General features: G+C 39.6%; 2 protein-coding genes across 4 annotated transcripts in view; both read right to left on the bottom strand.

The window, feature by feature from the left end:
• Window positions 1-27,161, bottom strand: part of LOC130912956 (tetratricopeptide repeat protein 28-like) — a 511,674-nt gene that overhangs the window by 237,977 nt on the left and 246,536 nt on the right. The window lies entirely within an intron of this gene.
• LOC130912957 (paraneoplastic antigen Ma3 homolog) lies at window positions 14,775-27,119 on the bottom strand. The gene is made up of 2 exons (XM_057831149.1): window positions 23,073-27,119; window positions 14,775-21,396 (listed from the first exon to the last, which is right to left on the bottom strand). Exon 2 carries the CDS (start codon window positions 19,043-19,045, stop codon window positions 17,435-17,437), a length of 1,611 nt encoding a protein of 536 aa, XP_057687132.1. The 5' UTR covers window positions 19,046-21,396; window positions 23,073-27,119; the 3' UTR covers window positions 14,775-17,434.

Here is a 27,161-nt window from a genome sequence, read left to right as displayed (position 1 = left end):
CCCAGAACCACACGGGGGGGACCTAGTGAATGACCTACAGAGAGCTGGGACCACAGTAACAAAGGCTACTATCAGTAACACAATGCACCACCAGGGACTCAAATCCTGCAGTGCCAGACGTGTCCCCCTGCTGAAGCCAGTACACGTCCAGGCCCGTCTGCGATTCACTAGAGATCATTTGGATGATCCAAAAGAGGACTAGGAGAATGTGTTATGGTCAGATGAAACCAAAATATAACTTTTTGGTAGAAACACAGGTTCTCATGTTTGGAGGAGAAAGAATACTGAATTGCATCCGAAGAACACCATACCCACTGTGAAGCATGGGGGTGGAAACATCATGCTTTGGGGCTGTTTTTCTGCAAAGGGACCAGGACGTCTGATCTGTGTAAAGGAAACAATGAATGGGGCCATGTATTGAGAGATTTTGAGTGAAAATCTCTTTCCATCAGCAAGGGCATTGAAGATGAGACGTGGCTGGGTCTTTCAGGATGACAATGATCCAAACACACAGCCAGGGCAACAAAGGAGTGGCTTCGTTGAAAGAGTTGATAGTCCGTGTTGCCCAATGACAGCCCCAAAATATCAGTGCTCTAGAGGAGATCTGCATGGAGGAATGGGCCAAAATACCAGCAACAGTGTGTGAAAAGCTTGTGAAGAGATAGAGAAAACGTTTGGCCTCCATTATTGCCAACAAAGGGTACATAATCCAATCACGTCATTTTCAAAGTATCGGAATCGACAAAAAAATATCGGACATGCCTTTTTTAAATATATATATATTTTTTTTATTTAAATCGTTTTCTAATTGTATTTAACATTACAGACAAAATGTCTTACACTCATCCAGAGTAGTTTTGGCTTAAAGTAGGGCTATCAAATTTATTGCGTTAATGGCGGTAATTTTTTTTTTTTTTAATCACGTTAAATAATTAACGCATGCGCTGCATGACCCACTCACGCATTGTCGCGTTCAATCTATAAAGACGCCGACACTAGCACTAAAAGGCAGCGTATAATGAGTAAAGAAAATTTTGACAGTCTTTGGAGCCATTTTTTATATGGCTAAAGCCTTACAATACCTCTCTCAGCAATTAAAAATAACGTGGGAGGCAATGTGGGGAAGAAAGGTAGTAGTTGATCATTTTCTTCACACCCTATGTTCTTTCCCAACGCAGAGAAGATATATCAATTGGTGCCCCTACGCACAGTCATGGTTGCACTTCCCATCATGCATTTGGGCAGAAGTTAAATGGCTGCAGTATCATTTATTGAAAGCTCAACAAATACACTAGATGGCAATATTTAGTCACAATATACAAAGTCACATTTATCCTTTTAGAATCACAAGTCTTTCTATCCGTGGATCCCTCTCACAGAAAGAATGTTAATAATGTAAATGCCATCTTGAGGATTTATTGTCATAATAAACAAATACAGTACTTATGTACTGTATGTTGAATGTATATATTCGTCTGAGTTTTATTCATTTTTTTCTTAATGCATTGCCAAAATGTATATGATCAGGAAAAATTACCGGGAATGTTTGGAATTTAATCGGGAGCAAAAAAATGCAATCGGATCGGGAAATATCGGGATCAGCAGATACTCAAACTAATACGATCGGGATCGGATCGGGAGCAAAAAAACATGATCAGAACAACCCGATAACAAAGTATTGAGATGAACTTTTGGTATTGACCAAATACTTATTTTCCACCATGATTTGCAAGTAAATTCTTTAAAAATCAAACAATGTGATTTGCAAATAAATTCTTTAAAAATCAAACAATGTGATTTTCATTTTTTTTTTCTACATTCTCTCTCATGGTTGAGGTTTACCCATGTTGACAATTATAGGTCTCTCTAATATTTTCAAGTGGGAGAACTTGCACAATTAGTGGTTGACTAAATACTCATTTGCCCCACTGTACACATTCCCATTTGTGATTTCATCCAATAGAAAATACTGGAAACTGGTATGATTTTTTGATAACATCAATATTGTTCAAGCATGTGTATTCTCTCATCTGATGATCAATGATGATAAAATTCACGCAGGCTTCTGCAGAATCTGCCCCCATATTATCGTCCTACAGGGTATAACACACACATCACGCTTTGCGATAACTGTATCCGCAGGAAATGAAATGATCACATCACACACGGGCACCCACACAGACAGAGATTTGCATGGAATGCGGACAATATCAATGCACATCCAGCGTGCTCGTCGCCTGGAGAAAAACATGGAAGGAGAGAGGTTAAGTGTAAATATGGAGAGGGAAGATCTTGAGAATTTACCCCTTTGTAAAGAGATTATCTGTGGTTAAACAGAGCAGATACATGGACTTAGTGTACTGCAGAGTTGTTAAAATAATCACACACATCCTAAGGATTAGCCCATATACAGTACTTGACTTGGGGAACTCCAGCAAGTCAAGGTAATAAAATGGGATATTTGAAAAAGGACAAGAATGCACAGTCAACTCTACTTATAAATCCTGTAAATATGATCATTTAAGTGTGCTTTAGATGAAAATAAAAAGTGAGAGAACACCTATGCTGTAAGTCCAATGTGATGTATGTGCTTTTGCAAAGGTTCATCTCCATTGACAGTATTGTGTTGTGGTGATTAAGAGTATGCAAAACAGTTTAAATCCTATGAATGCATGAGCTAGTGTGTGTGTGTGTCAGTGTGTCACCAAGCCCCTGACTTTGCACATGACTCGCTGGATGTGCGCTTTCCCTATAATCTTATTTAAAGCCCCTTCACACACCATAATTCAATTCTCTCTTCTAGACAATGACCATGTCATCTTAATCTGGCAGGTAGATTATACTGCATCCCACACAGGACCGCTAATGCTGAGAGGAAACTGCTCAGGCTATTGTATGCTCCTTCATGGTTGGATGGGCTACTATAGATTGCTTTAGAGGAATGCTTTTGCCACTCATTTATTCTAACATTGGATTCCTGCCTTTAATTTAAAAAAGCCATCCTTCTTTTTACCACTTCTAAATCCTACTTGCATTCTGATTGGCTAAACATCAACAAAATCAATGACACGGTGCTCTAAATCTGTCGCTAATGTGTTCCTTTACAGGGAGCGCTGCTTCTCAATATTCATCTGTTGTCTTCAATAAGAGGCGTCGATGTGAGGGACTCCCCGGGCACCAGCTTGTCCTCACTCGACAATATTACAAAATCGTACCTACCAAAAACCAGGCGTGTTCACACATGAAGGTGTGTTGGCAAAATCTGTCTGAGACATCAAATTGGCAGACTCAATGCAAAGGGACTGAGAGCCTAATCAAAATAAAAAATAGAAATCTAATAATCTGCACAAATCCTGCCTGACAGAGAATCAGATATAATTAGAATTTATAATTGCAATCAGCTAAAAGATGCCGATGAAATGGAGTGACAGGTGTGAGTGCAATGGTTGTCTGCCAATTCAAACTTGATTGCCACCCCCCGCCAAATCCATCTCACCAAGTGTACACAATCGGATTATGGCTAAAAACCACAAAGCCATGAAAGCACATATAAGGCTTCCTTCACACCTTAAATTCTTATTCTGCATTGATCCACTTAGCAAGGTGCCCCAAACGTATACAAATAAATATCTGGACGGCATATACGATTACGAAAATACGAAAAGATTAGAGAGGCCTGTAATTGTGAACATGGTTAAACCTCAACCATGAGAGACAGAATGTGGGGGGAAAAAACAGAAAATCACACTGTTTGATTTTTAATTTATTGCCAAATTAGAGTGGAAAATAAGTATTTGGTCACCTACAAACCAGCAAGATTTCTGGCTGTCAAAGAGGTCTATCTTCTAACGAGGTCTAACGAGGCTCCACTCGTTACCTGTATTAATGGCACCTGTTTTAAATCATTATCGGTATAAAAGACACCTGTCCACAACTTCAGTCAGTCCCACTCCAATCACCACTAAGTAACTCGTAACGCTTAACTCTGACCGCTGTTTTTCCTTTGTGTTAATTAGGAGTAGGAACCTCTTGGTACGTCACGATACGATTTGCGATACAAAGCTCACGATCACGATGATCTGATGATATAGCGATACAACGATTTTCGGTACTTTGCTCAGGAAATCCTTCTAGGATATTCTACAAAAAACGAATAAACAGAAAAACAAGCTTTTGCTGTGGATTGAAATGAGTTTATCACTAGTCGACGTCCAATCCATTTGAACTGGGAGGGTGGCAGCGAATGAACTAGAGATGTCCCGATCCGATATTTGGATCGGATCGGACGCCAATATGGGCAAAAAAATGCGCATCGGTATCGGATCGGCCGACACTGAAAAATTCCGATCCAGACTTCCGATCCAGTTTTTTTTTTTTTTGAAAATCCGGTCCGGGTTTTCCAGCGCACCGATATACATAATCCATTCCAGTTTTTGCTTCGGTTTCCCTAAAATCCGATCCGCAATTTACGGCACTCCTTCAACACGCTACATTACCGTCTCCCAATTTACCGAGAGACTTTATCGGTAAAAATGTCAGCTGTGTGGGTGTTTTTTATTTTGGCCATCCAAAGACATTTTGACCTCCAGCGAACCTGCCTTCCTATAAGCGATCAAATAGTAGAGGAAAAACGACGGCTGCGTTATTGCCCACACTGTAAACTGCCTTTTTTTAGTTACATCCTTTGCTGTTATTCAATATAAAAACATAGCACAACAAAGATAATTCACTGTATGAGAAAAAAATACATGGCGTCTCAAATAAACTTGATTTACTTCATTATTGTGTTATCATTCAATACGTTTTCTTGAGCGCCATTTTGTCCAGTGACGTCAGATTGAAACAACTTGGAAGTTGGGGTGGTTATTTTTTCTCCGACTTCGCGACTTGGACCTCCCAGTTCGAGTGGCGTTGCAATGATATTTTCCTAGTCGGAGGCCAGCAAAGGATGTAACTAAAAAAAGGCAGTTTACAGTGTGGGCTATAACGCAGCCGTCGTTTTTCCTCTACTATTTGATCGCTTATAGGAAGGCAGGTTCGCTGGAGGTCAAAATGTCTTTGGATGGCCAAAATTTAAAAAAAACACCTCGTCGCGATCAGCCATCATTGTTGTTTACATTTGCTTGGAACGCTTTGAGGTCGGAACTGGTACCATCCGAGTGGGATAAATCTGACTTCCCACTTCTCTGGAATGCAGCATAAACATCATGCTTGTCTAATAGATATCATATGTATATAGATGCAAAATGACAGACTCGACGCCGTTGGCAACACATGCATTGAAAACTACGTGCGTTAGTAAACAGCCGCCATCTTAAAGCAGGAGACTTCCCTTGTAGGCTGTTGTAGTGAACCTTCCAAGCGAACCTAATTAACTTTTTATCTAAAATACTCCTAAATCGGCAAAATCTTGACTTGAATCTATCTTCAAAACAGTTTTAAAACTTTCACATGTCAAAAGTAGACAGAAGGGAAATTATGGAATAACGGGAGCAATTTTAACAACTTTAACTGTTGATTCACAAAATTAAATGAATTGAATGTAGTTTAAAGCTGCTCATACAGAATGGGGACTTGAGTATTTTATTTACTGTTTTAAAATGTTAACTTGATACTGAAATAGTCGTTTATTTAAACCTGAGAGGCTTTTTATACAATTTTTGTAACTAATTTACGAAACATTAAAAGCATCTAATAGCTTCGGAAGTTTGTGGGATTTTCCACTGACAGTTTACAATATTATTTGCACGTTTTACTGACTGACTATGCCATTTCTGTTTGTTATTTAGAATGTTTTGAGTTTGTCACTGAATAATCAGGTCAGTTTCTTGTTACCAACCATTGTGTTATTCAAACTCACCTAATTCAGCTGGCTAGTTGTTATCAAGAGTACTAAAACCCTTTTCAACATGAGTCTGACAACTAAGTAAGGAGGCTAAATAACTTTAAACTTTAATACATGCTCAGATAGGCCGGTATCGGTATCGGCCAGTATCGGTATCGGATCGGAAGTTCAAAACAATGTCGGTATCGGATCGGAAGTGCAAAATCCTGGATAGGGACATCCCTAGAATGAACATTCGTTCATTCGCTGCCATCCCTCCCACTTCAAACGGATTGAACGTTTATGGCCGTCAGTGGCAGCCAATGCCAGGCAATGTGTAATTTTGGGCCATTTAAGGTCATTTACCTGTTGATTTTCAGTTACTTCCTGATGATTTAGGGGTATTTTATGGGTCACTTGCTGTTTATTTTGCGTTACAGAACAGAAACTGACCTAGGAATCACCCAAATGAATAGGCAGTGACTCAAACTCAACAGGAAATGACCTGTAAATTCCCTTAAATGAAAAGAAAGTGACCTGTAAATACCCCGAAAATCGGACCGAATAACTGTGAATGCTCTGGTTTTGAATGAATGAACGTTCCCAGTCTAAATGGATTGGGCGTCAAACACCGTCAATGGCAGCCTTTTTTTGTGTGTGTTTTTTTTTTTGTTTTGTTTTGTTTTTTTATTTCTTTTTTAATTGACACCGTTTTGAAACGATATCTCGATTATTGACAGGAGCATATCGATAACCTTTTGGGGTACAAAGTATCACGATTAGGAGTGGGAACATCTTGGTACCTCACTATACGATACGATTTGCAAAACAAAGCTCGCGATAACGATGATCTCACGATATGGCTATACAACGATTATCGATACATTGGTCAGAAAATCATTCTAGGATATTCTACAAACAACTAATATACAGAAAAAACAAGCTTCTGTTGTGAATTGGATTGATTTTAACACTAGTAGACGTCCAATCCATTTGAACTGGGAGGATGGCAGCGAATGAACATTTGCTCATTCGCTGCCATCCCTCCCACTTCAAACAGATTGAACTTCTATGGCCGGTAGTGGCAGCCAATGCCAGGCAATGAGGTAATTTTGAGCCATTTAAGGTCATTTACACTGTACACAAGCATGAAAAGAATTTTGGGGGAATGAGTGACACTAAGAGTTATCGTCTTGCCTCTATTTTATAGCGTACAAAATCCAACCCAAAACCAGTGAAGAAAGACGTTTGATGATCCCAGATTTTACTTAGGATATAGCATAATTCTACTTGAGTAAGACATGATTCCTCCCACTTCTATCTTACAGTAAGTGGTGCAGTACTCTTTGCCCGCCCTTCCCATTGACATCTCTCCTTGCATCCCTGCATCTGTGAGATCTGGTTCTGTGTGTGGTGTGCAACACTAAAGTATACATCGGAGAGGGAATTTATTTTCTCTTGAGGCGACACGAAAGAGCAAAATAAATTTTAAAAATGTAGCAACTCTTCAAAAGCATTTCAGAGAATGTTCCTTTTTCTTTTTATTTTCTCTTCTCTCATAGCTTGGGTGCTGACGATGAGATATAGCAGAAGCAGGATTAAAATATGTAACGTACTGTATTGGAGCTCTCTTGTTTCACAGTGTTCCTAAAGTTGGCTGTATTTATATTTCGGACATTTGTATATCACAAACATCCTTGTTCGCCACATAGCCACAGTCGCTGGTAAACATTCACGTCATGTCTTTTGGGATGTACAGAATTTGGGAATCCCAGAAGTCAAACATTCTCTTACAGCACTATATGCTAATTAACTAAAGGGATCCACAGATAGAAAGGCTTGTAATTCTTAAAAGATAAATGATATGAGTAAATAATACAATTGGATTTTGAACCCCCTCTTGATATTTTCATTTTTATACAATTTGTAAAATTAGTTTTAACTAGTAGATCACCATTGTGGTTGACATCGCAGGGCGGTGACGCCACGTGGTTACACATCAGGGCTTCCAGGGTATGACTCAAGCGACATAAACGTCATCTGTTCAACCTTTTCAATTTGAACCCAAGAGGAATATTAATGATTATATTTAATTAGCATGTTTGAAAAAAACGAGCAGCAAAAGCAAAATGAACAGGTAAGACGGGATGAGACGAGACAAGAGTAGGGGAAAAAAAAAACAGTGTTCTGCCAAAATGTGCTACACCAGCGAAGTGTCCTGCAAGAGGCGAATTTGACACCCTAAGTACTCCCGTGCATTTTCAGCTTGTTTTGTTTAGATGCAAACAGACAGAACATACTAAAGCTGCCTTGAGAAAATACTTAAATGTAGTGATATCAATTAAGGGTGCTTAAAATATGCTAAGTGACTAATGTGGTCAACAGATCAACAACATGCTTTAAAGCTACCACAAGAAAACACAATGCTTAAAAGTATGAGAAGGAAACACATACTGAAAGTATTTTGAGGCAATGAAAAGGTAATAAAAGACTCAAAAAGACAAATAGTAAGTACTCGCCGCTTTTAACCGATGTGCGCATGTGTCGGATGTCTTTCCGCGAAGAACAAATTGCAGTAACCACGTCGTGTTCGTCTAGTGACAGTGACAAACTACGTCATCACCCCGAGTGTCCATTGCACACATAAAACATGGCGCTCTCTGTAGGTCAAAACATGTACTAAATATTAAAGATTTTTAAATCAATGGCAATATTTTATTTGTTTCTAATAACATATTTCAGTAAAAGAGAACAATTGTGGCTTATAACAGCCTACAAGACTTTAAGTCCGAGGTTCCCTTCATGAATGTGACGATTATTCTTTCAAATATTCATTACCAACACAAAGATGGGAGCTGTCCCAGCTGAATTTGGGCGAGACTGATCACCAGTCATGATGTCCATGGCGCTACCCGAAGCACTTTGGTTTTGCGCTGGGTTCTCAGTGAGGTCCGACTAATGAAAAGCAGCGACTGAACAGTATGCTGAGGCATAGTGAAAGCACCACACAATGAAAATAGCATAACAGTGCAACCACAAACCTCAAGGAGTTTGTAAAGAGTCCACAGACAGTCATGAAAGTATTTTGCGTACGGCCACACTCCAAATTTGAATTATTACCATCATCTTTCATGGCTAGAGAGATTTCTTTTTGAATACAGTGGTACCGCTACTTACCAACGTCTCAACATAAGGAATTTTCAGGTTAAGACACGCCTCAATGGGAAAATATTACCTTTTATTACAACGAAATTCTAGGATAAGAAAGGCAAAAATACAGTATGGGGTGCTACTCACAGCTCCCAGAGTTTACTGAACGTAACATACTTATAGCTGCTCTGCCATTGGCTATTGCCTAGCATCTTCCTGGCATCCAATTGGCTAAGAGGGACCTCTACTGTATGTGTATGCTTTACGTGAGTGTATGAACTTTTATTCTTTATTTATTGTTTTTTATATTATGGACAACTCTCATTTTATTGATATTGTGCAATAATCTAATTGTAACATGTATTTGTTACATGTTTTGATGCACTTTTATGCTTTATGAAAGATTTACGTCTAAATTTTGCAAGGATTGGAACAGAGTGAGGCATCTACATTTAAAAAATGCATCTCTACTAGGGATGGGAATTGACACGATTTTTACGATTCCGATTCCATTATCGATATTGCTTAATGATTCGATTCTTTATCGATTCTCTTATCGATTCTAATTTAGGGAAAAAGAAGAACAAACATTTTGCATGGCATCGAGTTTGTTTAATCAGAAGTCACAACCTTACAAACTCACAACGAGGTCATAAGAGGCCCAAAGCCTCAATGTTAACTATGGCAATAAGTGGCAAATACACAAGAATGTGTAACATTTTACTGAAACATTTTTCTAATAGAAATAAAAAAAAATATTGGTATATATTGGCATACAGGTCGTTGTTCTGCCTTTGGCAATATGTGTTAAAGTGTATTATTTACCATTATATTGAAATGCATGCCTTTTAGTTTTTATGGTGCTCTCACGCTCAAGTGGGGGCGCCCTGCGCTTCCTCACGCGAATAAAGAACACGCTCACGTGAAGAAGAGCGCGCTTACACGTGAAGAAGTGCAGCTACAAAGCATCCAAGCGAGTGAGCGAGTTAGTGAGAGAGGGAAACACTGCTATGAGCCTACGTTCTTTGTTAATGTTGTAAAATATCTACCGAGGCAAAGCCTGTATGTATCATCTTTTGTGTTGTTGTTGTGTGTTTCAACTTGCGATCGGACACTTAAATCCAGTTGTGTAGTGGTTTGATCGATGTGCTAATGCTAGCGAACGCATGCTAACCGTTTGTGTTATTACTGTATTAGCAGCTAATCCTCGCTGACTTACGTTGATGCGAACCTGTTTGTTATTGGGGACGAAATTGATTTGTTTCATTTTTATTTTTAGTCTCACTCTTCAAGTGATGGTTGAATAAAGTCAGAAAATTATACCAACGTCTTGTGCATCGTCATTTGGGAGTTAAGCTAGCTGTATAGCCAGGACTGAGCCTTAGCGTCTCGGTGAGTGCAGTACAGTCGTATTCCCTCCCGATGCAGTTATCTCCACCTTGCAATGACTGCAAGTCGCTTTGTTGTCATTTTTCCTCGTGAAGTGAAGACACACTTTCGAGCGTTTGAACCTACGTGCTGTCATTGTTATGTTTACGGCTGCAATGCTCGTGCTAAACCACCGTAACCTTTCATTTTCACCCTCTTTCCTGGTGAAGTGGAGCAAAACTTTGGAGCGAGTGGTACTTGGGGCCATGCTAGTTTGATGCGTCTGGACAACAAGACACATCACGTCACGTGATGACGCAATACGCATCTTTAGGAATCGTTAAAGGGTTCGTTAAGGCTTTATCATTGTGATGTCGAGGCCTCGAAACACTAGGAACCGGTTCGGAATTGGAATCGGATTTCGATTCCAATCCCTAATCTCTACTTTTGGAATTTTTGGAAACTGCTTGAAGAACCAATTAATTTTGTAAATAGAGGTACCACTGTATACCTTAACGACTGTTAAAGTTAAGATGCATTTATTGTACATAGAAAAGAATACATCTAACACTTCATCTAAGACTGTTAGGGTGGTGATGAAACATCTCCTTAGACCATGTGGCATGACTTTAGCTGATGCACAGATCACACTAACGGATTTTACTTTCATCCTCAAAGCTTTTCTGCAGCAAATTTAACAGAGGACTGTAGGGTTTCTGAAGCTTCTAAAGGGTTTTCCTGTGGAGGTCTTCTCCTCCCCTGATCAATCCTCCACATCCGTTTGTGGGCCGGCCAAGCAGAAAACAGACAGGCTCGGTCAGATACGCTACTTTTGTCTTCCTGACTTGACCAGAGGGCAGGCTTCCCAGCTGGACTACTTTTCTTCTCTCTATCTCTCCAGTTGCAGAGTGCAGATGTTTGGAGTGTCACAGTTGGACAGTCTTCCTCATGTGGATGAGAGTTTAGATGTGTGAGCAGATGACGTTGCTAAGGTTTTACATCAATCATAACCTCAGTGGAATGCACTGTGACCTTCAGCTGTATAAAATGAGCCAGTTTCATGCACCCATTACTCTCTGGACTCCTCTTTTGTATTTCTGAGTTGACCTTTTCACCACCTTGGCTTTTTGCAAATAACAGCATCTGTATTGCTGGTTAGTTCCAAAGAAGCAAGGGATATGGGCTGCCGTCATAGTGACTTATTATTTAAAGCAGTCATGGGCTGAAGTCTAAAAGGGGACATACAGCAACATACAAAATTGAATGTTGAATTGAATTTTTGTGAGCATTATTTTTTGGAGTGGCTTCTCATGTGTCAATGGTGGTAAATTTAAAAAATAAAATAAAATAAATAAATTGTGTTATCTTGCCCTACGAGTACGCTTACTTTATCCACATGTAGCCCCTATCTATACCCTTGTGTATGTATACCGATAGGAGCTGCAATCTAGGTTCGGTTTATTTGGTTTGGCTACGATAACCACATCTAACATCAGGTTTAGGTAATCGGAATGCTTTTTTTTTGTATATTTTTTAATGAACAATATTAACAACAATTTTTTTAACAATTAAACAACAATGAATTAGAAATAACACACTATAAAATTCACAACAAGAAAGATAGAAAAAAAATAGTCTTGAGTCTCAGTCAATTGTTTTGTCAGTCAAAATTTGTCCAATATTAGTTGTAGTGGCAACTAATTCAATGTCTCAGTTTTTCTATTGCAATAGTTTTCAATGTTCGTTGGAGTGCACTCTTTTCGAAGAAAAAAATGTATGTATCAGTCCGATGACTGATACAATCCTACCACACAGACAGTCCGTCTGTTATTCCAGAATTTTCGATGTTCTTGGTTCTTCAAATCACTCTGGGTTAGCTCGCCATCGTTGAATCCAATCTGATGATCTTTCTTTTTTTTCCAATCAGAAAAAAAACCTGACCGAATAGTCTTAACTGACGACGCCTGGTCCTCTTCTTCTCACACAAGGCTTTTGGCCGAGTGGTTTCTGCTCAATATTTTCACCACGTGACCGTCTGAATTCGCTTCACGCAACAGACGCCACACAGCAACAGTTGATGCATTCGTCAATTTGCTTTTTTTTCTCTTTTTCTCATTTCTTTCTGGGCGAACAAAACTTTTCCCCCTTAGTTAGAAAAGCCAACGTTCCAAAAGGAAGTGCGCATGCGCTGACGTCATAGTTGTGAGTCTCTGACTTCATTCAAGTGTCGCTCATGCCCTCTATTGTTGTTATTGGGTATAACGCTTTAATATTTTTCTCTGGTCTACATTATTGGGTATAATGCTTCAATATTTTGCTCTGGGTTACATCCTCCCCCCCTTAAATAACATGAGTCCCTTCATGTGCTTCTGTTCTCAATCTCTCTTCAAACATTTCGCCTAATGCTGTATTGAAACCATCGAAAACAGTTTGAATCAAAGAAAGAAATGGTTTTCCTAACTGAGAATAAGTAAGTTTTTCAGGTGGTTTTCGTTGGCGTACAGATCTGCGTAATGATTGTTGGGAATATTGATCACTTTCACCTGTATCTTCTGCAGGTAAAGGGTTACTCTCTTGTGTAACCTCTGCAAATTCAGCTGAACTTTGGAAGGAGTTGTCAACAAGAACTTGATCAGTTTTGCTTCCCATTTCATTTTCTTTTGCATTAGTTAGGTCCTCCGTTTCAATCCTAAACACATTCTCTTCCATTTCGGTTAGTGGATTTTCAGTTTGTATTCCATTTTCTTCATTTGGCTCGGAATCATTAGAATGTGATTGACATTCTCCTGCTAAATCGTGAGATAAGTGTCCATTTTCTTCCACAACCGATTTTTGGAATTGAGTGTTGATCGACTCTGACAGATTGGGTTGTTTCACTGGAATTGATTTTTCCATTTCCACATCGGGTACTTTTTCCAAGTTTGGTACAGGTTTTAATCTATCCTTTGTTGGTATTGTTAGTTTTACCATGGGTTCGACAGGGTGAAACACCGTCTCAATGTCCGGGGAACAGAACTGAATTTCATCTTCATCCTCATCAAGAGAATGAAATTGATGGTCATCATCCATTTGCGTGTCATTTCTTGTTCTACGCTTGGTGGTAGTCTTTGGCTTAGCAAGTGTTTCCTCATTTTCGGGAAGAAATCCACAAGGTAACAATAGATCCCGGTGCAAAGTACGTGTTGGTCCATCTTGACCTTCAGGGCACACAGTATACACTGGCAAATCACTTGCTCTCTTTTGGACAACATAAATGGTTGACTCCCAACGATCAGCAAGTTTATTCTTACCCCTGAGACGGACATTACGCACTAGTACCCTATCGCCTATCTCTAGAGTACTTTCTCTTATCCGCACATCAAAGGTTTTCTTGTTCTTGTCAGCCACTTTATTTGCATTTTCTGTCGCAATCTGGTAGCTTGATTTCAGGTAAGATTTCAAATTTTTCACATATTGAGCGTGTGTTGGAATGGAACCCTCCTTGACTGGCAACCCAAAAGCTATGTCAATCGGTAACCGTGGTTGCCGGCCAAACATGAGTTCATAGGGTGTGAACCCTGTTACGTCATTTTTCGTGCAGTTGTATGCGTGAGTTAGAGGTTTCACATAATCACGCCACTTCATCTTTTGTTTCTCTTGTAGAGTTCCCAGCATACTGAGAAGCGTACGGTTGTACCGCTCAACTGGGTTTCCTCGTGGATGATATGGACTTGTCCTTATTTTCTTTATACCGAGTAAGGTACAAAGTTCTTTGATGAGCACAGATTCAAAATCACGACCTTGATCACTCAGTAGACGTTCGGGAAATCCGTAGTGGATGAAAAATTGTTCCCATAAGCAACGTGCTACTGTAGATGCTTTCTGGTCTCTCGTTGGGATAGCTACTGCATACTTTGTAAAATGGTCAGTAATAACGAGAACATCTTTTGTGTTGTGACTGTCTGGCTCTAATGACAAAAAAATCCATACAGACTAGCTCCATTGGACGGCTAGTTGTGATGGAGACCAAAGGTGCAGCTTTGTCTGGTTGTTTCTTTCTTTTAACACATCGTGCACAGGTTTTGATTTTGAGCTCAATCTCAGACGCCATTTTTGGCCAGTAAAACCGGGATCTGACCAAATCAAGAGTACGATCTATTCCAAGATGACCCATCTCATCATGCAGACTAGTGAAAATGGATGATCTCAATGCACGTGGAAGAACAAATTGATACACTATTGTGTTGCCACAATGCCGTTTCTTGAATAAAAGTCCATTTTTCAGTTCTAGACGAGGTAACTCTCTAAGCATCAGACAAAGCTCTGGCAGCTCTAACTTTAAGCTGTCAGGTACGGGATCCCCTGACTCAAGGGACTTAATGACAGTAGAAATCACAGGATCTGCTTGCTGTAGTCTAGCTAATTCAGCATCACTATGCTTTGGGAATGTGAAAAGTTCATCAGATATCTCTCCATCTTCTTCAAAGGCGGCTGGAATAGCATTCGGATGGAGTGCTAGTGACTCTATAAAACAAGGAGACTGACCTAGCTCTTCTTCTTGTACCAAAGTATGATGTTGACAGCTTGCCTTGACTACGTCTTCAGAAACTAAATGGTGTGAGGTGAAATCACGAATTCTCATTATTTCGTCTTGAGAGATTTGGTCATTGATCAATTCTCCATGTGGCCTTCTTGATAACCCATCAGCATCCTGGTTTTGTTTTCCCGCCCGGTATTTGATATCAAAGGAGTAAGTAGACAGGTTGGCCAACCAACGGTAACTGGTTGCATCTAGCTTTGCAGTGGTGAGAATGTACCTGAGTGGATTGTTGTCTGTTACAACCGTGAATGTATTTCCATACAGGTAATCGTGAAACTTCTCAGTAACAGCCCATTTTAAAGCTAGAAATTCCAGCTTGTGTGCTGGGTATCGGGCTTCGCTCTTTGAAAGACCCCTACTCGCATAAGCAATAACTCTGTTCTGCCCATCCTGCTCCTGATACAATGCCGCCCCAAGTCCCGTTGTGCTGGCGTCCGTATGAAGGACGTAAGGTTTCTCGGGATTAGCAAAACCGAGAACTGGAGATGACGTTAATTTCTCGATTATGTCTTCAAATGCATTTTGACAATCAGCTGTCCATCTTTCTCCGAATTGGCCTTTTGGGTCGTGGTACTGATCGGCATTTTTATATACTTTGGTCATTTTACGGCTAGGTGGGTAGCCTGTCAAAAGGTTGGTTAAGGGCTTTGTGATTTTTGAATATCCCTCCACATACCGGCGATAGTACCCAGCGAAGCCTAAAAATGATCTCAGTTCCTTAAGTGTCTGAGGTTTCGGCCAGGTTTTTAAAGCTTCGATCTTTGTTGGATCGGTTTCCACTCCATTTCGAGACACAATATGTCCGAGGTATCGAACTGACGTTTGAAAAAAACGGCACTTCTCTGGTGACAATTTCAAACCATTTTCTCGTAACCGTTCAAGAACTTTGGCTAAACGAATCTCATGTTCCTCTAAAGTTTTTGAAAAAACTATTATGTCGTCAAGGAAAACCAAAACTTCGCGCAAGTTGATGTCACCCATGCACTTCTCCATTAAGCGCTGGAAGGTGCTTGGCGCATTAGTTATTCCCTGTGGCATTCTATTCCACTCCCAGAAACCAAGCGGACATACAAATGCTGTTTTCGCCTTGTCGCTCTCCTCCATCTCTATCTGATAGTAGCCCGATTTTAAATCCATAACCGAGAACCATTGAGACCCATTGAGTGCCGAGAATGATTCTTCAAGGTTAGGTAAAGCGTACGCATCTTTGATAGTCTGGCTGTTCAATTTTCGATAATCAACACACAAACGAATATCACCATTCTTCTTTTTTACAACAACAATAGGAGATGAGAATGGTGATTCTGATTCGCGTATAACCCCAGCATCTAGGAGCGTTTGGAGGTGACGTCTTACAGCGTTGTAATCCTGAGGATGTATAGGACGAGGTCTCTGTTTAAAAGGAGTATCCTCTTTTAGCTGTATTCTGTGTTTAACTTTAGTTGCATGACCAAAATCGAGATCATCATGAGAGAAAACATCAGAGTATGTATTCAAGTTTTTAATGATTCTAGCCTTCCACTCTTCTGGAAGTGGGGAATCTCCAAAATCAAATTTTAGACTTCCTGATGTGTCATATGTCTGTTGATTTGTCGGTTTAGCAAACTCTTCAGAACTTCCTTCACATTTCTGACTTAGCGGAACGTTCTGGATGTCAGTAATTTTCTGGGGTACACTAAGTTTGGCAACAACACAATTAATGGGCAAAGAAATATCACGGTTGGTCTCATTATTAAGCACAACTGGAATTTTGTGTGGGAAACAGGCCGGTAGAGTAATGAGACAACTGTCAATAAAGATTCCACCCGGTAATGATGACAGGGTGGGTTGTTCAAGCAATGCCCATTTTTCATTGCTGACACCACTGACATTAACAAACCCGTCTAATACAACTTTTTGACCAGCTGGAATAACATCTGGTTTCCTGCTTCGCAATTTTACAAACCCAAACTGGTCATCTTGTTGATCCTGTCTAAATCGTAAAATCCTCAGTACTTGATGATAACCACAATAAGGGTTAATTGAAGGTATGGAGTCACAGTACTGTTCATAAAGTGGATCTAAAGTGTTAGTTCCAATCAGTATTGGGGTGTCGCTGTTGGAGCGAACATCTGGCACAACTAAGGCTAGAGTTTGAATTTGAGGTTCACAATCAATGAACTCTTTAGGAAATTGTACATTTAACTGTACATAACCAGCATAGGAGACCAAATCACCAGTTGCTCCTTCCACTTCAAGAATATCACTAATTGGGTGCATTATTTGGTCTGACAAGTGCAAATTGTAAAACGATTTTGAAACCGTGGTGACCTGTGAACCGGTATCGAGTAGTGAATTACATTCAATTCCATTGACTTTAATGTTAGCTGCAGTTTTGGTGCCAACAAGCCCTTTTGGAATTGTTCTTGTTTGGAGTGTTTGGTGTTGTTTTAGTGAAATTCTGGATTTGTGCACAGTGTTAGTTTTGGGACTTTCTTTCACTTCTGTTCCCATTTGCCCCTCAATGGAAACAGCTACATGTTTAAATTATCTGCTGCGTTGCTCTTCTCCCAAGCTTCTTGTTTGGCTTTCAGCTCTTGTCTCTTGGCATTCACAAGTGCAGGGTCGGGAGGATTGTTGCAAGATGTTTTAATGTGTCCGTCCTCACCACAGTGAAAGCAATACCATGGTCTTGGTCGTTTGGACACAGAGCTAGGTTTGACTGGAGATTGCTTCACACTAGATGATTCCCTCCTGTCACTAGGCTTTTTGTTTTTGGTTTTCTCTCCTTGGTTCATTGTAGGTTTATTTTCTTTGAGTTGCATTAATGTTGCAATTTGAGACTGAAGACTGACAAGTTGCTTCTGAATTTTCTGTAGTTCTGTAGGTTGTTTGTTCATTTCAGCAGTTGAGATGCTATCAGTCTTGTCACAAAAACTGATATTGTGAGCTTGGGTTTGGGCTTTGGGTTTTGTGAAGCCCAAATGTTGTTTCATTCGTGTGGCTTTTGTAGCTTGCTTATCTTCCTCTGTGCGCAGCAGCCATAAGAGTTCAGAGAAACTGGGTGGGTCTTTAACCTTACTTTCTAGCTGAAGCTGTCTTATAAGGTCATTATCCCAGCATCCCCTACAGAACTGTTTTAAAAGCTGCTTATCTGCATCAATGACTGAAATTGCCTTCATTTGTACAGATTTGTTCAAAACATTCTGAAGTCTTTGAAGATAGTTGGATGCTGCTTCACCAGCATTTTGGTTAAGACTAAGGAATTTAGCGAACAATTCATCACTATCCTCCACTGTAGCAAATGCAGCATCAAGAAGTTCTAAGTACGCTCTGGAACTTGAGTGTGGACCTAACGACTTGACTACACTGGCAGCTGGAGATGATAAACTGTCGACAATTTTCCTTACAATCTGTCTATCTGAAATTGTGGAATCAGCTAAATAAAACTCAACACTATCTCGCCAAGTGTCATAGTCTACTTCAAAATTTGGACATGGCATCCTACCTGAAAATGGTCGCAACCTTGCAGTGGAAATACTCTGCGAAGAGGTATCTGGGGTTTTGACAATGTGTTCGACAACTAAACGTTGCACTTCTGGTGGGATAATCTGTTCAGATGGAAGTTTTCTGTTGGATTCTGAAGTTACTGTGGCTGGAGCAATGTTCTCATTTACTTCTGAACTAATAGTTCTGGATGTATCAGGTTCACGTCCTTCAACATCAGCAGGCTCTTCGTTTGACTCTCCAATAACTTCCGTTATTCTAGTTAAGCCCTCTCTCAAAATATTCTCAAATGATTTACCACTTATTTTCGCCATGGTTTTAAGATCAGACAAAAATTTGTCTGCAATGTCATTGCCTTTCTCATTAGAATATGTATTGGCTAATGCATCAACATGGTGAACTACTGTGGTGTTTGCTTCGGCGGTTCTGTCAAATGGCAGCTTTAGAAATTCAACAGCTGCACCAGTTTTGAACTCTACTATTAGATGATCCGGCAACTGCGGAATTACAATATGTCTCTCTATAGCGCCATATTGTTTCAAGTAATCAATTATCTCCTCATCTACCACTGTATTAGACAAACCAGTGATAATCACAGAATTTGGGACCTTTACATTTTCTTTCTCAATGATGTCCATTTTTTTTTTTTTTAAAGGACACCCAAAAAATGTTTAGTATTCAACTGAGTGCAAGAATTACATAAACCTGATGCAGTGCAGTAATCGTATCAAAGTATCTCCTGGCTAGCTCGCCACTTTTGAATCCAATCTGATGATCTTTCTTTTTTTTCCAATCAGAAAAAAAACCTGACCGAATAGTCTTAACTGACGACGCCTGGTCCTCTTCTTCTCACACAAGGCTTTTGGCCGAGTGGTTTCTGCTCAATATTTTCACCACGTGACCGTCTGAATTCGCTTCACGCAACAGACGCCACACAGCAACAGTTGATGCATTCGTCAATTTGCTTTTTTTTCTCTTTTTCTCATTTCTTTCTGGGCGAACAAAACTTTTCCCCCTTAGTTAGAAAAGCCAACGTTCCAAAAGGAAGTGCGCATGCGCTGACGTCATAGTTGTGAGTCTCTGACTTCATTCAAGTGTCGCTCATGCCCTCTATTGTTGTTATTGGGTATAACGCTTTAATATTTTTCTCTGGTCTACATTATTGGGTATAATGCTTCAATATTTTGCTCTGGGTTACACACACAAATATACATCAAAACAGAGGTTGCGCTAGACTTTTTCGTTGTCTGTCATTTTGGCTGACAGGGTCATAAAATTCCGGTCATAATCTATTTTTACCCGTCACTTAAATTTTAAAAATGATAATAATGACATGTTCAATAGTATTTAGTTTTCATTCATTTTTAATTAATATTCTGTCCGAACAAGCTTAACAGAGAATCCACACCGTGCCATCACACATCAAGCAGATGAATATGTAACTTTTTCTCCGCAGTGACAAAAACAGCTGACTGTGGCCCCAGTAGGTAGGCTACATATGGAACAATGAAATTAACAGTTCACCTGCTGTGGCCTGAACGCAGTCTAACACCTTCCTCCTGGTGTGCATGGACTTGAATTGCGTGCCCGCTTGTGCAGTCCCTCTTTTTTCACCTCTTTTACCAACACCATCGTCGTTTTGGGGCTTTTTGAAGAAACTTCGGACACTCAGTTGCCTTGACATTTTTCCGAGTAAGGCCAACGGCGTCATGCATCAAGAGAGACAATAGCTAATTAATATGCTCACTCGCCACCCTGTGGTCTGGGGTGTGAATTGCAACCTGTCAAAATGACAGATGGACTTTAGTTTTATCCGTCACCGTTTTAAAAAACCGGTCAACGACGGAAAATATTCGGTTAACGCGACCTCTGCATCAAAAGGACTCTTAATTGGCTCCAAAACAAACTGGGCATTGTGGCCAATCAATCATTTCAATGTGAAACGGGTGGGTTGTTTCAAGTACGGTAATTCTAAGCCTAAGTGAGCATTTCATTTCTAAAGTCCTGTTTGTCCTACTTGTCACCAGGACTTCATAGTCCACTATGAAGTAAACCTTAAACGTAATTTGGCAGAAACATTTTGCCTACAGTCTTACATGAGTTCAATCAGAAATCACAAAAAAAATTGGAATCGCACAACTGAAAGGATGAATGAACAAGTTTCGCAGTGACTTACGTTTTCACTGATGGTCTGCTGGCTTTTCTGTATTGCTCTCAAGAAGTCATCTCTGCTTATTCTTGAAAATTTCTGTAACAATTCTGTCTCTGTTACATGTTTCTAATCATTAAACGTTAATCCAGACCAGGACGCCATCTTTTATCTGTGTTTTATCATCTGATGAGTTTAGTGGGTTTAGTTAAATTCTTTGTCTTCTGTTTTGTTTTGTTATTTGTTTACTGTCAAGATTACATGGAATGTTACAGTTTAGCTAGTTTAATTGAAACATATTTAGATTTTAATATACATTACACTGCTCCAGTAAAGTACTCAAGACACGCAATCTTAAAAGCAATACATTAAACAATAAAATAAATAACAAATGAATGAATAAATAAATAGTTAAAATGTTAAAAGATAAAGAAAAAATAGTAGAATGATGCACTAATGAGCCTTATACAGGGAGTCCTCGAGTTATGACGGAGTTCCATTCCTAGCTGGCGACGTAACCAGAATTTCTGCATAAGTCGCATTCCATAGTTAAAGTTGAAATTTACGTCAATACTTAGCATAAAAAAAGTAAAATACATTAAAATAAAAAAATAAGATGCTGTACTGACCATTATTGCTAAGAGGTGAAAGGAGAGTTAGGGTTTTCAATGGTTTATTTGCAATCGAAAGCACTGAACAACGAAAATAAAACAGACACCCGGTGCATTTAGGGGCAGCCAGAGCTTAGCACATCAACATTTCAACTTGAAGCATATTTGCAAACCGATTTGTAACATTGCTGTCCCTATTATTAGGTTGCGTGAATCGAAAGTTGTTTGGCTTAAAGAGCATACGACACCAGAAAAAAAGTCTTAAATGGCATTATTATGTGAATTAGAATCATATTTTGAGACGATTCGACTATATACAACAATTTAGCAAAGCGCAGATGACGAGAAATTAGTCTTTTAATCTGCCGGTTAGCCACGCCTACAATTATAGGGCTTTAGCGTGCCCAACAGGTGGATGACGTCAGCGGTAGACTAGGCTGATCGGTTTTACTATTCAGCCCATTGAGGGGGAATTGTTCAGAACGAGGAAAACGAGACGAAGAGAGCTGCAAAATGTCATTGTTTCAGTCTCTCTACTCCCAATATTTTTACAGGATATTCTTTTTATCCAAGTATTTTCCCCAATAGCTATATAAATGGCTTGAGAAGGACCAGTTAGCCCGTCGAGGGGGAACTATTCACAATGAGGAAAACGCGACGAAGAGAGTGGCATAATGTCATTGTTTCTGTCTCTTTACTTCAATATTTTTACAGGATATTCTTTTTATCCAAGTATTTTTCCCCAATAGCTATATAAATGGCTTGAGAAGGACCAGTCAGCCCGTCGAGGGGGAACTATTCACAATGAGGAAAACGCGACGAAGAGAGCGGCAAAATGTCATTGTTTCTGTCTCTTTACTTCAATATTTTTACAGGATATTCTTTTTACCCAAGTACTTTCCCCAATTGCTAAATAAATGGCATGGTCATGACAAATAACTTGTGCTAAATGGAATATAAAATAATAAAAATCCATTTATTCAAGACGACATGGCAAAATTACTCCATAATGGTCAAAACAGTCGACTTTACCTTTACTGTCACACCTGCCGAACGATATTTTATGACACCTAAATCGGACATATGTCATTTCCCTTCCCCGGCTTCGGAGAATGTAAACAGACCAGAAGGAGTGACAGCTAGCCGACATGCTAACCCGAACCGAGGGATGTTTCAAAGTCTTCGAAGTGGAAAATCACACATAACTAGCCTGGATTATTTGACATGACGACCCGGTTGTCGAGTTTCTTTGCGGATCGGCAAACCGCCCGGCGGAGAACAATTTACAGTTCGTTCCCTGGAGGAGGGTGGCTGGAATTGTTGTGTAGCTAACGTGCTAACAGCTAACTGCTAATGAGCGTGAGGATAGCTTTTTACATGCCTATCAATGATCAAACGTAAGTAGTCCTTTATTTAAAGGAATTTTATAGTGTTTACTTTGTAATCACTGTATTCGTATTTGACATAATACAAAACAAGATGTTTACTCACTTCCTTGTAAGTCCAATGGTCCCACAGTAAATATCCACGGTGAATGGGAACCTTTTGAAACTCCAAAAAGGCGCATACGCCTCTCCCGCATACAGAATGATTTTTCTGCAGCCGTTTGGCTGGCGTGATGCAAAAAATAAAAGTATTAATCCGCAAAATCAGCTGAATCCTTCGTCCTCATACACAACAGTACACTGTAGCGTGAAGAGGACGTCTTCTACCGTACACGTCACAGCGCCCTCCTCCTCAATGCGAGACCGAAGCCGGAAGTCACTCATTTTCCTGGCGCGGGATTCAAAAAACTAAATAAATATAGCGATCGCTTCCACACACATCCAAGCGGTCCATATCATTCAGGAGCATAAAATACCGCGTGTATTATGAAATAAACATGCTTTTTCGTGTCACAAGCACTTTAAGGTCTACGTGTATGCAAAACAGCATTTGTTTTCGCTCGATGGTTTAAATAGGTCTGAACGCAGCATATCTTTTTGTCGGTGTCTCTCACTTTTCTTAGTTCTTCTCATGATATTAAGCATCGTTTCCATGGAAATTGCTATTCTTTTGGCAAACCCTGGAAGACCTAGCTTTCTTCTTTGGGGCCATAATGTGAAAAATGGAAGGCGAAAAAGGCAAAGATACTCCCAGCGCACAAACACAGACAAGCACTATGCACTAGCTAAGCAGAAACTATGGTACAGAGGACTTAATGACGGACGAGGCACAGGCGTCGTAAAGTCTTCATGTTGTAGGTTGAGGACATCGTAACCCGAGGACCCCCTGTAGTCTGAAAAATATGGTACCTGCTTCCAACACTACACCAACGAATTACTAGTACTCAGTCCATTATAACCACATTATTACCATTTGAGTCACTGCAGGATATGGATTACCTGATTCAGCCTTCATTTCCACTATTGAGTATGCAGGCAAAATGTGTGCTGCGTCAGGTGCATAAACTCTGTCACCTCGGCATGACAGTACGTAACTTGACAGTACATTAAACTCAGACGATGAGGTTGTATTGGCATTATGGGAGGATGTGATATCTGTGAGCAACATTAAGAATCATATTTGTAATATGTCTTCCTTGTAATACATGTGTAATTTCCGCTCTCTTTCTTTACATTTGAAAAGACATAATTGTCAACATGGTGTGATTAATCCATTAATTTAAGTAATTCGATTAGAAAAAAAAAGATTCAAATAAAATTGTGCCACTTCAAGTACTCATTTAATTAAAGTGGTGTCATAATGGTTTGTTTTTAAAGTGTTTCCATTTAGGTATATTGATATGGGTGGATACACTGCCCTCTATTGGCGACAGTGAATATGAAATAACATTTCACATGGCTGAATCCAGCTGCTCCCTGTTAAGACCAACATAAGCGAAGTTTTTGTTTTAGCTTTTTTTTTTTTTTTTTTTTTTTTAATGCATTCGTAATGTAGTGTATAGGTAGATTCAGCCGTTTTTGTGGGAATATGTGTTTGAACCATTTGTTGAGAGCATTGTGGGGGAAAAAAATGCATTTTATAGCATTTAAGCTAGCAGACTTTTGCTATGTACGTAAGTTAGCCAATTGCTCACTTTTTGTACTTAATCAACTTTTTTTTTTTAAATAGCTTTTTAGGCTCATCTATTTTAATTTTTTTAACTTCCTTATCCATCTACTCAATTAGTCCAACTATTTTATTAATTAATTGACTACTAAAATAATCGATAGCTGCAGCTCTAGTGTGAACAATCCAGCCCCACTCTATACAAGCATGTATCACAGTACTGAGTCTGGAACACCAACAAAGATGTGACATTAATAATAGGATCACCACTAATAATATTTTGGGACCCTTTTGCATAGTTTGTATTTTTTGCATTTATATAGTAAAGGGAAACACACCTTAGTGGTCCATGCTGAGAATGGATTTAAAATTGAACAGTGAATTTGGCATCTATTGCTATCTTAGATTTGATATTAATACGTGATTCTAAAACAAACACAAAACTTGAAACTGTTTTTGTGCAAAGCCATCCAGCAAAAGGAGTTGTATAAAAACGTCTTTTGTATCCTAGTCTCCAAACAGAGCTGTCTAAATCTGCTATGTTGCCGATGCTAAAAGTAGCATTAGATCGTTGTAATCCACATGGAAAAAACATGAAAGCAATTGAACTAGGGAGTCAGAGCGCTGAAAATAGATATATTTTCCACATTAATTAACTCATATATGGAGCAGCCAAAGAAAGCTATAGAATATCTCAAAGCAGCATGGCAAAATATACAGTCATCTTTCTAAACTGTGGACAAGATGACAGATGACAGGTAAATGGATAGGGACCTATTTAGTGATTTGATTGCCACTTTGATTTTCAAATATAAATACGCGCCAGCCTTTGAGATGATGCCTTGCTGGATTTTCCAGATGGAAATTGTACGACCTTCAGTATCTTTCCTTTGATGAACAATAACTGTAGCTGGAAAAACACTTTTTTGGGCAAGCGTATAGTCCATTTAGCAGCGTTCTGCAATTGGCACCATTTGCTTTCCCCCATGAAGTCAAGCTACAAAATACAAGTCGCCCACTTGTCTGAGGACGTGTGATTTAGGTCAGTTTTAGTAGCGTCTGGCGCTGTCCACCATTATGAAAAGGACAAACTGGGTCCTCGGAGGCTGGCACGTGCCATAAAGTGATAAAATAGGGTATGTTTGAAATAACTAAATATAGCCTCCTCTCTCACCTCCTAGTATGTCTCCCACACGTTTTTCTCTGTCCCAGTTGTGCATGAGTACCGAGCAAATAAGACCGCTGGAAGTCAGTTATGTTCTCTACTTCACATTGTGAGCAGTGTCCGTACGCATCCGTCAGACGCCACTAAATATTTAATCAGGACAAGTATACGGCAATCGTCTACATCCACCAACATTAAACATTCAATGCACCAGTCATGATAGCTATTCAGCTGAGAATTAGTCTAGAGACAGTGATGACACAGATTTGCAGACAGTCATTGCTGGTGAAATGACACAAGGAAAATTGCTGAAAAAAAAATAAATAAATAAAGGAGACAAGACAATGGAAAACATAACATAAAACATTTAACACACCAGCAAAAGTGGCTGATGGTAGAATTCTCATTCTCACAAATCATCAATGCAAAGTTTGGCACCCACTTTGCCATATCAGTCATGGCTTTCGACGAAGGTTAAGGGCAGATGAGAGAGGACCACAGACCAAACAAGACTTAAGAGGCTAATGGGATGATGTTTAAAGACCTTAAAGCAGGGAATCAGTGTACAGGCCGTTTTAATGGATCAGAGTGGATAGTAGGGTGTGTAGAAAAGATAAGAGTTGGTCTGTGTGTCCAAGTCAATGTTGCCAAATGATCAAATAATAGCAAGCACAAACAGATATAGATGAGGATACAAGAAGTGAAGTGACCCAGAAATGTGACATGTTGATTAAGAATGGCGACGAATGATAAAGCAGTATTGCGGCTATATTTCTGGTGCTTATCTTAGAGGACACTAGAATTATTCAAACATCAAGGAAAGTAGGCATGTGCTAGTACGATATTCTGACGGTATGATCATAGGCAGATCTACTATTCAGGCGAAGTAGGCGATCGCCTTAGGCCCCCAACCAGCTGCCCTTGCCCCAACGAGCAAGGGCTTGGGCCACCGGAGCCAGCAGCACCCCCAACTATTCGTCATGTATAATTATGTCAGCATACCAAACAAAAAATAACAAAACAGAAAGTCATTTGAATGGTGCATATATATTATCTCTCCCCCACACACACGCACTACAATCGACTGTTCCACAACGACGGACTGAGTATCAGTCGCTTAGCTTCATTTAGCGCCATTTAGCTTCGCCTAGCTCCGTTTAGAATCGCTTAGCTCCGCTTAGCTGTTCGTTATCTTCACTTAGCTCTCCCGCGTTTTTCACGCCACCAAGTTCGCTATTTTTACAGCTCACTTGCTACTTTGCACGTCGGCTATCGTTTATTTCGCAAACGTGCTCTCCATGAGAACCAAAGTGCAGTGAGGGAGAAGTTGAGAACAGGCCGCTAATGCCTCTTTTAACTTTCTTCTTCTTTTTCACACCGAACATAAAATACACGACAACACACCCTGTGGCGAAACAATGCAGTACAGTTCCAATCAGTCATAAAATAACAGTATTAACAGCTAACGAAAAAAAATTTAAATTTATTTGTGACACCACAAGCAATGACGAAGAATGTATTTTTACGGAGTGGAAAGCTTTCGGTTAGCCGTTTTAACGAACGTATCTTCGGTAAACATTTCAAAATAAAAGCACGTCATGTTCGTCATACAAATAACAATTTCTGGAGTTAATCCCACATACTTCAGAATTAATATTCTAATATGTTGAGTAAATACTACAGAATACAGATTCTACACAGAAGACAAGAATAGCTTTCAAATGACACTCTTTATGACAAATATGATTGGCAATGAATAATTATTATAATTATTATAC

The sequence above is a fragment of the Corythoichthys intestinalis genome, chromosome 3 (genome assembly GCF_030265065.1).
Source record: "Corythoichthys intestinalis isolate RoL2023-P3 chromosome 3, ASM3026506v1, whole genome shotgun sequence".
Lineage (NCBI taxonomy): Eukaryota > Metazoa > Chordata > Actinopteri > Syngnathiformes > Syngnathidae > Corythoichthys > Corythoichthys intestinalis.
The sequence above is the reverse complement of the archived record's forward strand: the minus strand, read 5'-3'. Positions and strand labels throughout refer to the sequence as shown.

What these genes read in the sequence shown, in the direction of transcription:
- LOC130912957 (XM_057831149.1), bottom strand. Translation starts at nt 19,045, where the DNA reads ATGGACATCATTGAGAAAGAAAATGTAAAGGTCCCAAATTCTGTGATT.